The sequence below is a fragment of the Mugil cephalus genome, chromosome 1, assembly GCF_022458985.1.
Source record: "Mugil cephalus isolate CIBA_MC_2020 chromosome 1, CIBA_Mcephalus_1.1, whole genome shotgun sequence".
Lineage (NCBI taxonomy): Eukaryota > Metazoa > Chordata > Actinopteri > Mugiliformes > Mugilidae > Mugil > Mugil cephalus.
Window position 1 is genome coordinate 23557615 of NC_061770.1, and position 13279 is coordinate 23570893.

Below are 13279 nucleotides of genomic sequence, written 5' to 3' on the forward strand. Positions count from 1 at the left end.
AGACTTCACCACAGCCGTGTTACACAATTAAACCAAAGGCAAAACATTAAAAATAAAGCGACTGAAACCTCCTTTTACGGACGTGACTGTGTGCAGCTCCCCACCATCCAGTGAAGATGGCTGTCACTGTCAAACACAGGCTGCCTCACAGCGGCTCATTCGTGGGCTACGAGCGAACAAATGCGTATTTTATGTAGTGGGGAGGGGGGTAGGGAAATAATATATACATACATAAACACATCTAACATCTAACACAACGACATTCAGGCGAAAAATATCACAAAAAAAGAAGAAAACCGTTATTTTAGTGGCGTTATTCCAAATCTCCCGAAGCTCCTTCCTTCAAGCTGGAGGAAGGAGGGGAAAAAATAATCATCTCTAGCGGTTTTATTCTCGCGTGTTTTGTTACCCAAAAACGTTTAAAGTATGAGAATCACACTCGAAGGTGCACCGGGGACTCTTACTTGTAGGGTGGTCTCCGTAAAACCATGTCTGCTGGCTCACAATCCAAAGCCCCGGTAGGAACAATCCCCGTCCTTCATTGCTAGCTTTAGCCCAGCGACGAGAAGTGGGCGGATCGACCCCGAATATCGGCAATATCGACACCAACATCGGTATTTGTCATGATCGATACAAACATACCGAGATCGATACTTATGTTTCAGTTTATCTCGCGTACGACTGAGATTTAGGCTGGTAGGCCAGTAAGCGACAGCCGGTGCGTTCACATGCTCCGGTTTAATGGAGCTATGTTCGAAATTCGACTTTCTGAATGCGGTCATATGTAGCGGAGGAAATGTAATAACTGACGGGAACATGTCCTCCTCCTCCTCCTCCTCCACACTAGGTGGCGATGTGTGGCTTTTCATCAGGTTGATACCATGTTAATGCGGCCCGCTTTCAGGTTGACCTGTTACGTCTTGTAATAAACAAGAGTTGTTCATGCGGCAGACCGGCATTTCAAACAACAACGTTAATAGTACATTTTTTAATCTCGTACGTAATATTCGTGCTACTTCTGGCGCAGATAAGTTGCGCGTTAAACCTTGGACCAGGGGTGTCAAACTCATTTTAGTTCGGGGTTCACATTCAGCCCAATTTGATCTCAATGGGCTGGACCAGTAAGAAACAATAACCTGTTAAGATATAAGTAATAACAACTACAGATTTTTTGTTTGTTTGTTTGTTTGTTTTAGATTTAATAACATTTAATAATGTATCCTTCAATAAATAAAAATTCTTAAGGAAAATTAGTGCAGTTTGGTTACAATGCTGTCTGCTCTGCTAGTCTTGGGTCTCAATGTTGTGTTCTGGGTAGAAGTTATTTTCATTGAAAAAATGCCTCGTCTTCTATGTAATTTTGTCACTTAGCGACTGGCTTTCTTGAAGGTTTTTGTTCCTGGGTCCGTGGTTGTGGACCACTTGGTCCGACTAAGCGTATACATGTCGGAGAAAACCGAATTCCAATCGCATTATCTGAGTGTCTTAATCAGATAAGAACAACTCCGATTTTAGTTGGAGTAACATGTTTACATGCACTAAAGTTGTCCAGTTAAAGTCCGATTAAGGGAATCATTCTTTTTGTTTGTTTTTTGTTTGTTTGTTTTTGTTTTTTCATGTGCATGTAAACACAGTGAAGGCTGGAGAAGAATGGTTGTTTCCATGCCAAGGAGCGTAATGTGTTGAAGTATTGTATCTTAAATAAATCAACATAGGGAAATGTTTGGACAATTTTGCTGTTTTTTTGTGTTGGTGCACTAAACACCTTCTCTTATAGCTAGCTAAATAATTTATTTTCATTTGTTCTCACATGTTTGTTTTGTGTTGTTTCTGGACAAAAACTATTAAAGTATTTCATGTTAACTTAGAAACGTTGCCCAAATTCTGTACTGGATTTAAACTGATTCATAACCCAAAAGGCAAATCACAAAAACAATTAAATGTCGTGAAAATTTATTCCGATTCAGTTTGAGAAACAAGTATCAAAATCGGTATCGGCGACACTGGCCGCTGTATTTACTTGGTATCGGATCGATACCAAACCTAGCGGTATCGCACCTGCTAAAGGGGCTAGAGGAGATCCGCCCACACGGCTTTACGTCCTCTGCGTAGCCGTAACCAGACTAGGGTGACCAGACGCCCCCGGTTTATGGGGACCTGTCCCCGGCTGAAGCTGTCCCCTAAAAATGTCCCCAATTTTAGCTTTTTATGAATGAGAAAAAAAAAATGTTGCGCGTAGACTAGAACAACGGTATTGCTGTTTCGCGCAGACTAGGAGTATTACGGTAACCAGTCGTAAATCACTACCCGACCAAAAAAAAAAAAAAAAGGTCACACACTGTAATATTTGGTCGCACCGCCTTTAGCTTTAATTACAGCAGCTTTCTCAGTGGCTTTTGTTTCCATAAGAACCTTCTGCAATGTCACAAGATTTATTTCCATCCAGTTTTTAATTATTTTTTTTTTCTTCCCACCAAGCTCTTGTATTAATGATCTTCTCCAGCATCATCCCAAAGATTCTCAATGGGGTTAAGTTGTGGACTGTGTGGTGGCAAATCCATGTGTGAAAATGATGTTGTATGTTTAAATGTACGTTTAAATAAACGATTATGTCAAAATAAATGGAACAGTCCCTGATGTCCCTGTTTTCTAATTTCATCTTAATAGAATTTAATTATTATTGTTGATGTTGTTGTTGTTGTTGTTGATCATAATTTCTGAATTTCAGAAATCTGGTCACCTTATACCAGGCTTCCTGGGTCCAGTCAGTCAAACACACGAATGACAGCTCCATCCAAACGTGGCGACTCTAAATAAATAAATAAATATTAGTTAGTTTAATATCTTATAAAGGTTTATTATTTTATTAGTGTCGCAAATGTCTCATTTAGCAGCTGTTGGTAACAAAAGACATGAGAGGTCTCCATAGTAACCTTTGTTACTACCACCACCACCACCACCCGAGATTCAGGCCAATCCTGCAGCTTGACTGCAGCGCCGCCATGTGGGCATCTTTACGCGGAGGCCCGTACAGGAAATATCTCATATACACCCCCATAAAACCATTAAATCCACCACAAAAACAAGCTGAAACGTGGGTCAGCTGTTAGCAATCATCGTGTGTAAATGCAGAGGATAAATTACAATATCGTCTCTATTGTCACACCACACACGTGAGTACAGGTCATGTGATGGAGCTAAAACAAACAATAATGAATGACATGATCATGACTGTACATTAAAGAGCTTCTTTGACTTGAAATAAACTCTCATGTAACATCATCAGTAGTTGATTTACTTTTAAAAATGTAATTAAACACAAATTCTTTAGTCCTGTATAGATATTTATCTTTTATACTTTGGTTTATTGTCTGATTTATTCTGCAGTGACTTCACTTATTTATTATATTTTATCTGTTGTGTGTTTTAATTCTAACCTTTTTCTGTTTTCATTGCTGAATTTGTTGCGTGGACCTCAAGAAGACTCAGTAAAGAATAAAACATGAAGAAACATCTGTGGCTGTTTCCCACCTGAAGGTCACATGACCAGATTAAATTTACCTGTAACTGGAAATAAAACAGGATCAAAACCTGAAGAGACTCCTCGCGTGAAACATCTTCAAGAAACTCTACAAGTCCAGTTGAGTTTGGAGTTTTTGGATAAAGCACATGTGCCAACATGTTGACATTTGCTTTATAAAGTAGACAAAAAAAAAGGCTTAAATGCTTTTTATCTAGTGTTGATTTTTAACTGGAGTCATCATTAATACTTTGGGGTTTTTCCCCAGTAAAGATGAATTTGCAGAAAAACGGCATCAGAAGAAAACCACATCAAACAAGCACTTCAGAGCATGTGGACATTAACGGGAAATCTTTAATGCTCCGTGTTTATCTGTATATTTGGAACAAAAGGAAACTGGATTTGTGGAGTTCATCAAAGACGTATCGTCCAAGTGTTCAGTGTTTAAATGTTTAAAGTGTTTAAATGGGAACATTAGGAACATCTGGACACTTACCTGCGTAGACGAGTTCAGTTCAGTATCGGTGCCAATAAATCAGAAGCTGAACCAGCACCAGTCTTTAATCTCCAAGAAACTCGACAAGTCCAGCTGCTCTGGTTTCAGCTGTTTTTTTTGTTTATTAACCAGAGAAAACATGTAAAGACCCACAGATGTCTGTCGTCCTTCTCTCCGTCTTCTATAATGTGGACGTCATCCTGAAACGAGGACAGAAGAATTTTTTTGTTTCCTCCGTCCTCGACACAAATCTAAAATTCATCCGCGTCGTCACATCTGGAGAAAAAATAAACGGTGACTCCATCAAATCCTCCCTCGGCCTTTGAAACCTGCATCGTTACTCGCCTCAGTGGATCAGAATTCAGATTTATTGATTACTTCACCAAATGCTCGGAAGATTACATCACATATTATGTATAGAACCGCACTTTCATTTCTATTTATCTTACATTGAAAACTTTACATTCTGCATTTTTTTTTTCGTTCATTTACTATATATATATATTCATATATATATATATTTATATTTATATATATTTATATATTCCCTAGATTTAGGGAAGAAGAGTAGACATCCATAGTTGCAAGGAAAGAAAAGAAAAAAAAAAAAGAGAATGCTCTTCAAAAAATATTTAAATGCACTTTAAATAATTACATACATCCTTCTTTTAAAACAGAAAACAAACAAACAAACAAACAAACGAAAAAAAAAAGGGATGGAATAACCGAGGAAGGATCCAGTCTCTCTGTGGGATGTTTTGGTTTCGCAGTTTCCCCCCGAAACGAGACGGTGGAACCGAGTCAACACTGAGTGGTGTTAATACAGAAGAACCCCATCCAGACGGCTCTGTTTTTGTTTTTTGTTTTTTTTTTTGTATTTCTGAGTTGCACAGGAATGCTTTTCAACCAGCCTTTCATTGTAAACCAGCAATTATTTTATGCAGGAACACGAGCCATAAAACAGATGAGAGCAAAAAAAAAAATAAATAGGTAAAATCTCACGGACAGGCAGGAGACGATGAACACGACAGGACGACGTCAGGTTTTTTTTTCCGATAGTGTTCTCAGGAACTGGTTTTCAACCTGCAGCTGTATTATAAACCGTGAATCATCACGAGTAATGCTTCGGGGCCGGGAGCACGTTTTGAATAGGTGGCCATTTTCTTTTTAACAGGCACAGGTGGCCCCCGAGAAGGAGGAATAAACAAAAAAATAATAAAAAAAAAGAAGATTTCCACGAGGGCGAAGATGATGGAAAAGAAAAAAACAGAGAAACAAACCGTCCAAATCAGGTAACGGGGGTTTGCAACCATTTCAATAAATTATTAGTTTACAGATTTTTTCTGATCATTTAGAGGCGGTAGGTTGGGGGTGGGGTGGGGATGGGGTGGGGGGGTCGGGGTGATGTCACAGTGCTGTTCATCCCCAAAACAAACAGAGGGAGAGGAGAAGTTTCTCTACGAGCTGAGCGCAGTAGAAAAAGCCGAACACTTAAACGCAGAGTCCTGAAAAAGCTACAGTCACTTTCTCGTCTCGATCTAGTCCATACGAGGAGGAGGAGGAGGAGGAGGAGGAGAAGAAAGAAAGATCTGGTGTACGTCTACTTTCATATGCCTTTTCCACCGTACGCCCGTTCGTTCTAGGACGAGGAGGGAGTCCGGGAGGAGGGGGCGCCTCCTTCCAGGACGGCGATGCGGAAGACGGAGCCGATGCGAAGGAAGAAGCGTCGCAGGACGGCCCTCAGCTCCGGGATCAGGTCGAACTGCATCATTTCACACAGGTGGGGGTAGTAGCAGGAAGCGTGGGGCTGGAACTGGAGACAGGGGGCAAAAAAAGAGGAAATTTAGCAAGAAACCAGTGAACTGCTGTAACAATACTGTTATCATTTCTGTTGAAGCGGTGGTTTGTGTGGGAACGAGCTGCACCGCGCCTACATTTGCTACAGCTCCGATGATTATCATTATTATTATTATAATTATTATTTTCTGATAAAAAATGTGTTAATATTCTTGGCCTTAAAAGTCCTGGAGAGTCACGGGTTGTAGTGAATCATCCATGAGTCACACAGTCACACAAAGTGCATGGTTACTCATAGGTGATAGCTTCCAGATAAAAGTGTTTTTTAATCGAAAGTTAACCTGAAATAACATATATTGTAGGGAAGCATGATAACTGTTTTTTTTTTTAACCAATATCAATAACTGATAACTTCATGCTTCTCCAAACTGATACCAATATCGATAACTGATAACTTCCTGCTTCCCCAAACCGATACTGATATCTATAACCAATATCCGATAACTTCCTGCTTCTCAAAACCGAAATCGATATCTATAACCGATATCCGATGACTTCTTGCTTCTCCAAACCGATACCAATACCGATAACTGATAACTTCCTGCTTCTCCAAACCTATACCGATATCTATAACCAATATCCGATAACTTCCTGCTTCTCCAAACCGATACCAATATCGATAACTGATAACTTCCTGCTTCTCCAAACCAAAACTGATATCGATAACTTCCTGCTTCTCTAAACCGATATCGATATCTATAACCGATGTCCGATGACTTCCTGCTTCTCCAAACCGATACCAATATCGATAAGTGATAACTTCCTGCTTCTCCAAACCGATACCGACATCTATAACCGATATCCGATAACTTCCTCCTTCTCCAAACCGATACCGATATCTATAACCAATATCCGATGACTTCCTGCTTCTCCAAACCGATACCAATATTGATAACTGATAACTACCTGCTTCTCCAAACCTATACCGATATCTATAACCAATATCCGATAACTTCCTGCTTCTCCAAACCGATACCAATATCGATAACTGATAACTTCCTGCTTCTCCAAACCAAAACTGATATCGATAACTTCCTGCTTCTCCAAACCGTTACCGATATCTATAACCAATATCCGATAACTTCCTGTTTCTCCAAACCGATACCGATATCTATAACCGATATCTGATGCCTTCCCGCTTCTCCAAACCGATACCAATATCGATAACTGATATCCGATAACTTCCTGCTTCTCCAAACCGATACCGATATCTATCACCGATCCTGATACCATTAACGATAAACGTATGAAACGCGATGATGACTCTGCCCTTTGACCTAAACAAATAATTTACCTGACATTACTAAAGTTGGTACAACAACACCAAGACCAGCCCCAGACGCCTTCCTGTTGGCTGCTGGTCGCTCGATAGCATTAGCATTAGCATTAGCATTAGCAGATTTCCCCAATGTTTCCCCATTGTGGCATGAATAAAGGCAAATCTTATTTAGCCTCTTCGTATTCCTATGATTAAACTCCAGGTGATTTACAAGGTCTGACGCAAACTCGTGCCCTTTGCGTGATTTTCTACAGTTTATTGCTGCTCATGTGTTGCTAAAGGTAAAGAGTTCATGTGTGTGTGTTTGTGTGTTTGTGTGTTCGTGCCTTGTCGTCGGGCAGCCGTAGTGTCCTGGTGAGCAGCAGCATCAGGAGGCTGTTCCAAGCCTCTCGGTGACTTTCTGAGGTCAGACCGATGAAGTAGCCCAGAGCTTCACTGCAAACCCTGAAAAAAAGAGACAGACGCGCAGCATTAGCCACGACTTATTAAAGAAAAAGCAGATGAATGTTACACATCCCGGCAGGTATTTAATAAAAAAACAAACCCCATAACCCTCGTTTAAATACTTGGAAATTCTCCATTTCAACCCTAGAGTGTTTTTGTAGGACGTCAGAAAACGTGTTTAATCTGGTGAATAAAACATAATAAAAGTAAAGGTAGTTTAAACAACTCATCTCATATAATTAGCAAGTAACGGGGTTTTATCTAGTGTAATGCTTATGAATAAATATCACTTAGTGGTTCATTCTCAATTTTTTCGCAAATTTTAGAGACTTTTTATATGAGATTTTGTTTTATTTAAAAGTTTAAAATAAAAGTACATAAATTTAACATGTATTGTTCCTATTAGTGTATTAACTATTAGTATATTCTTTAAAATATGTGTTTTCCTCGTCCATTCTTGACAAACCAGCCCATTGTAATGTGCTAACCGGCGTTTAGAGGCTATAGTTGTTTGAGATGTTTTGCCTCCAGCTAAGCCCCGCCCCTCGAAATACATCACGCTGTTTACAAACTGTGGGAAACACCTTTTTTCTTTTCCAGCCTGATGAGCAACAACACCTCTTTTGTCTGCGACACTTCCACAAACACGAGTTGTAAAGATCAGACCGAGACAAATCCCCGATTATTCAAAACGAAACAAGGCACCTGGTGACACCTGAGCCTCTTCACATTGACAGGAGACACTTCTGAACACATATAACTATAATTAACTTGTAATCCTAGATGTGCACCTCACAGATATGTAATACTGACTAATTTTCCCTGAATAAACAAGAACACAAGTGTAATATTTCTGTTTCTTCTGCTTGACTGGGTTCTCTTTGTCCACTTCCAGGCCCTTTTTGTGTGACGTTTTTTTAATGCAGAAATGTTGTGAGGACTCACAGCAGCAGGCGTGTCTGGATGTCAGGCCACGAGTCCTGCAGCTTCGGGTCCGAGTACATCCTGAACAGGATCCTCAGGCTGCAGGCCAGGCTGCTGGTCTCCTGCTTCAGCAGGTTGGGCTTGGACTTCCCTTTAAATCCTGAGTGCAAAAGGAAACGGTTACAATAACAATGACAACAGAGGGTTTTGGTGGCTTCAACACGTTTCCTTTTCTTTTGGCACTTCCTTTTATTTCTCTCTCTACCAGTTATGTGCTCCAACATAAGATAAAGTACAGCAAGTAATGGAATAAAATCAACAATAGAGACGTCTTCTCGAACAACTCAACTTTTCTGATAAATTCATCTTTAAATTACCTCGTGAATACAACTAATCTTAGAAATAGTAGGTTATTTGAACCTGTACATGTTCTATTTATGGAGGGTATGTATCAGTAAATACAGTGAGACCAGGAAAAATGTGGATTATCAGATGAAATTAAGGACAATTGGACTCAACAATGATCCATAAGAACTAGTATTAATTGGGAAAGTGGATTAGCCTCATTTTCAGTTAGTTTCATTCAGTTTTAGGTCATTTCAGTCATAATAAATGTAGCTAAATAAAAGATGCTAACGCTAAGAGCTTTACTGAGAACCATACAATATTGTAGCATCTGACCGGACGTTAAAAAGGTTCGACTTCATCAAAAAATACAGCATAAATTAATATTATCTGACACTAAATACGAACCACAACACCAGGATTCTGTGTCTGGATTCCAGCTGTTTCTTCTAATGCAGTGATACATTCACATCTGTAAAAATATATCTCGACTGCTTTTCGAACCTGTTGGTTCAGTCAAACGCAAAAAAGCTCTTCTCCATTTTAAAAATAAATTCATTTTACAGTTTAGACTCTATTAAAGCCTATAATTCAAGCTAATGCTGCTAATGCTCCATGATCAACTGTGACTTTCTGTCACTCAGTGGCCGTAACCATTTTTTTTTTAAATGAAATAAAAAAGGATTTCCTCTTCCCTACTGACCTGCCCTCCAGAGCGCCGTCCTCTGCTCGTTGTTGGAGTTGAAGTCCTTGGCGAAGGTGTGGGACTCCAGGAGACAGTCGAGCAGCTTGAAGAGATGCGCCGACGTCATGTTCCTGTACATCCCCTGGTCCGGACCGGAGTCGCCCCCGTCCGCCTCCGACTCCTCCAGAGCGTCTCGCTGGTGGGGCAGTTTCGAAAGCATTTAGTTCCATATAGGGCCTCAAAATAAATAAATACAAGTGTTGAAATTAAAAACCCGAGTGCACCTGTGCTGCCGCCATGTTCTCGGCGTCCTCCTTCTTGCTGGTCGATGGAAAGAAGACGATGTTGTCTACGGTCTGGATCAGCTCCAGCTGCACCACGCATTTAATGAGCAGACCCGCAAACAGCTTCTGATCTGAAACTCCTGCAGCACACGGAAAAAATATGGAAAGATTTAGTCTGGTTTTACAGTGAAAAACAGCAAATATTATTCATATTATCTGCTTGTGCACTCACTAGCATTAGACTTTCCCTTCCAGGTGTCATCGCTGGACATCTGACTGTGTCCTCTCTCGGATAAAGCTCTGTCGTAGCTGCTCTGGGACTGGCTGTCGAAATCAGCATCCTGGAAGAAAAAATAAAAATAAATAAAAACCAAACACACACCGTGAGCATTCACAGGTTAATTAATGTGACACAGCGGAGAGATTAGTGGGAAATCACACGCTCTTTATCGGCGCTTAAAAAGCAGCTTATCATGCACCAGAGCAGGTAGAAAATATCTGCAGGAGCTGCAGGAAATAAAAAAAAGTACTTGGAGCTTAAAGGACAGAAAGCTGGATAATAATCACAAAGGCAAAGCCACAACAGAAAAGCTGACTGTGCAGCGCAACAAAAGCAAATTCAAGAGAAAGTGGTAAAAAAGAAAAGAAAAGCAGTAAAATTTATTTTCTTACAAAATGCTTGCCATCAGCAGCTTCCTCATCCTGTCCAGCCGGTCGCCAAGTCAACAAACTGATGTGAAAAGCAAACACAACGGTAGATTGATAATCAGGTGTCGTAAAAAAAAAACTCACATCCTGTCACAGCACCGAGCTGCACCAACACACACAAAAAAAAAAAAAAAAAGGCGTAACCTCCTGAGTGTTTGCCTTCAAAAAACAATGAAATAAAATAATCCGTTCAGACCTCACGTTAATATCCGGATTAAATCATCACATCATCTGGAGCGTGGGACGATTTTATAACAGCTCGACTGATTCTGTAGCAGAACCATAAACTACATCGATTCATATTCCTATGATCCATATACATCGATCTGTGCTCTGTTAGTTGGCCTTCCAGACGACATATGTATCGATCTATAGAAATACTTTGGTAAACTTAGGGAACAATAATAATAATAATGCATAGAACAGAGTAGAATGATAGAATAACAGTGATTATATATATTTTTTTTATTCATGAAGGAAATAGTTATGTGTCCAAGGACCACGACAAAGGAATGAGGTCAAATTGGTCCCAGACCGTCTTCACATGTGGTCAGTTTGTTTACAGCCCCGTCCTTAAAGCTGGACTCCCCTCCCCCAATACGTTAACGTGAGGTCTGAATGCAGCTACGCGGTGGGGTTGGGGCTCGGTAACTCACGCGTGAGGGCTGGTGTTTTGGAAGATCTCCAGCATGCAGGAGCAGGTGATGTTCCAGACGTCGGGGCTGAACTTCTCCCTGTTCAGAATCACCAGGTTCTCCAGGCAGTTGGTCCCCGACCGAGCCAGCTGTTCGTTATCTGCAGGGAGAACGAGATCAGACCAGTGCAAAACTGAACCACTTACAAGAAAGAATGAACGAATAAAGGAGATGCTGACGATATGCCAGGGCTGTACTGGTTCATACTGAATACTGGCATCAGATTATCTCTTCATAATATTATCACGATATCAACAGAAACGGCAAAATCCAGGAAATTTATTTGTATTTATGTTGTTTTTTTCTCTTTCGGGAGATGATTTACACTCAAAATAACAGCAGAAAACTCACAGTAAGTTCACAACTAATACTATCACTGATACCAGTTACTGTAATCTGAACATTTCTTTCCCCTGTAATGAGTAATCTAACGCGTTTCCATTTCCAAACCAGTTATCAGATTAAAGTTACTTATCTAAATTACTGTGTAGTTTCCATTTTATATTTTTGCTTTTGTCTTGTGACAAGATATTTACTTGGGAACATTTTCCTGCATAATTCTGAGGAAAAATACTGACGAAGTCATTCAACTTTATTGAATATACTTTGTTTCATTGTCTTATTTCAATTTGTTATTGTGAAGAACTTTTTACCTGAGAAAGATGCTACATAAATAAAGTTTACTTAGTCCGTTCTAACACAGGACAATAAAACCAGTTTTACTACTAGTGTGAGATTATTCTACAGAATGATTGTCCATCCTTAGTCAATCTACTGCATTAATTCCTCTCTCTACCAGTAGAAAATGTTGGAAATCGTCTAATAATGTATCACAGGGTGTCGTAGTGTTTATGAGCGGAGGGACTCGTGCACCCACCTTGCCTGACACACCACTGTAGCTGTGTGAAGATGTCGGCCAGCAGTATCTCACTGAGGGGCTCATAAAACTGGGTGAACACGTCACAGATGGCGTAAAGCGCGTGGTTGCACGTCGTCGTCATCCACTCGGTTTTCTGGAGGCAAACAAACACAAAACAAACACGGGCGGATGTCAACAACCTTTTCCCGACCTTTGAGTCCCAAATCTGTGCCACGTCGTTTTAGCTGAGTTCATTTAAGCTCATCAACATATTCTGCAACATCCTTTTTATCCAGTTTATTTAAAATTAGATGTAATTCTTGAGCAAAAATATGCAAAAACTGAATTATTTAGACTATAACTAGGATCCCTGGAATAAACAGACGGTCCAGATGCGGCCTCCACGGTTTTAAAGCACGATCAGTAAATGTTTAAAGTGTTTCTGAAGCGGCCGGTGAACTCTGACCTCCGTCTGCTGCTCAGGGAGCTTCATGTTGTCGAAGATGCGGAAGACGATCCTGAAGAGGTCGTGCCACCAGTGCTTCTCGAAGGTGTGGCCGTAACTCTTCATGATCTCGAACATGACGGTGAGACCTCTGTGTGGGGACAGAGACAGAGACGGTTAAAGACATCAGACCTGGAGACGGTGGACGTTTGTAAAGTGGGAAGTTGAGACAACGACGTCGTGGTTTGATATTTCAAAAGTTAAAAGATAAAAGGAGGAGTAATGAGCGATATTATTTTGGTTATTTCGAGCCTCGGGTGTAAAAAGAACAAATATTCATAGAGGAGCTTGTGCTCTGAGCTTTGTGGAATAGTCGGTGGGAGGACACGATGCTGCCACGAACCTTTATTTTTAGCCTCCGTGTGTGTTTACAGTCTCACACGTTCGAAGCAGGAAAAGTCACGTTACCGTAGCAACTACTACAGACACCGATCAGCCACGACATTAACATCACACTGTGGGGGGGGGGGGTCGCATAATCTTTGCTCGATTAGGCTTTTTTTTATTTAAATTTCTTTAAATACAAGTGAATCCAACATATTTTGTTGCCTGTTGTCCTGTTTAATTTCTTTAATTAATTTCTTATTATTTCTTAATATATTTCTTATTATTTATAAATAGCACTAGTTTAATATAGGACACATATAGTAGGTAGGGGGTTCCTACTTAATCTCTCCA

The 13279-nt window shown here is 40.3% G+C and overlaps 2 protein-coding genes across 3 annotated transcripts in view; both read right to left on the reverse strand.

Annotated features, from left to right (window-relative positions):
- The window catches only part of bcl2l1 (BCL2 like 1), a 34643-nt gene extending 34066 nt beyond the window's left edge, over window positions 1-577 (reverse strand). The window contains exon 1 of one of the 2 annotated variants that reach the window (XM_047603563.1): window positions 465-577. The gene's annotated coding sequence lies outside the window, so the exon portion shown is untranslated. The remainder of the gene's footprint in view (window positions 1-464) is intronic. The other variant, XM_047603548.1, reaches the window with a different exon arrangement.
- A 3785-nt stretch (window positions 578-4362) lies between these two features.
- arfgef2 (ADP-ribosylation factor guanine nucleotide-exchange factor 2 (brefeldin A-inhibited)) overlaps window positions 4363-13279 on the reverse strand; it is a 37349-nt gene continuing 28432 nt past the window's right edge. The window contains exons 30-39 of the mRNA XM_047603342.1: window positions 12563-12692; window positions 12115-12250; window positions 11199-11337; window positions 10507-10564; window positions 10067-10175; window positions 9835-9974; window positions 9569-9746; window positions 8542-8680; window positions 7479-7596; window positions 4363-5829 (exon numbers count right to left, since the gene is read on the reverse strand). Of these exons, the coding sequence (XP_047459298.1) occupies window positions 5656-5829; window positions 7479-7596; window positions 8542-8680; window positions 9569-9746; window positions 9835-9974; window positions 10067-10175; window positions 10507-10564; window positions 11199-11337; window positions 12115-12250; window positions 12563-12692 (1321 nt within the window). The 3' untranslated portion in view covers window positions 4363-5655. The remainder of the gene's footprint in view (window positions 5830-7478; window positions 7597-8541; window positions 8681-9568; window positions 9747-9834; window positions 9975-10066; window positions 10176-10506; window positions 10565-11198; window positions 11338-12114; window positions 12251-12562; window positions 12693-13279) is intronic.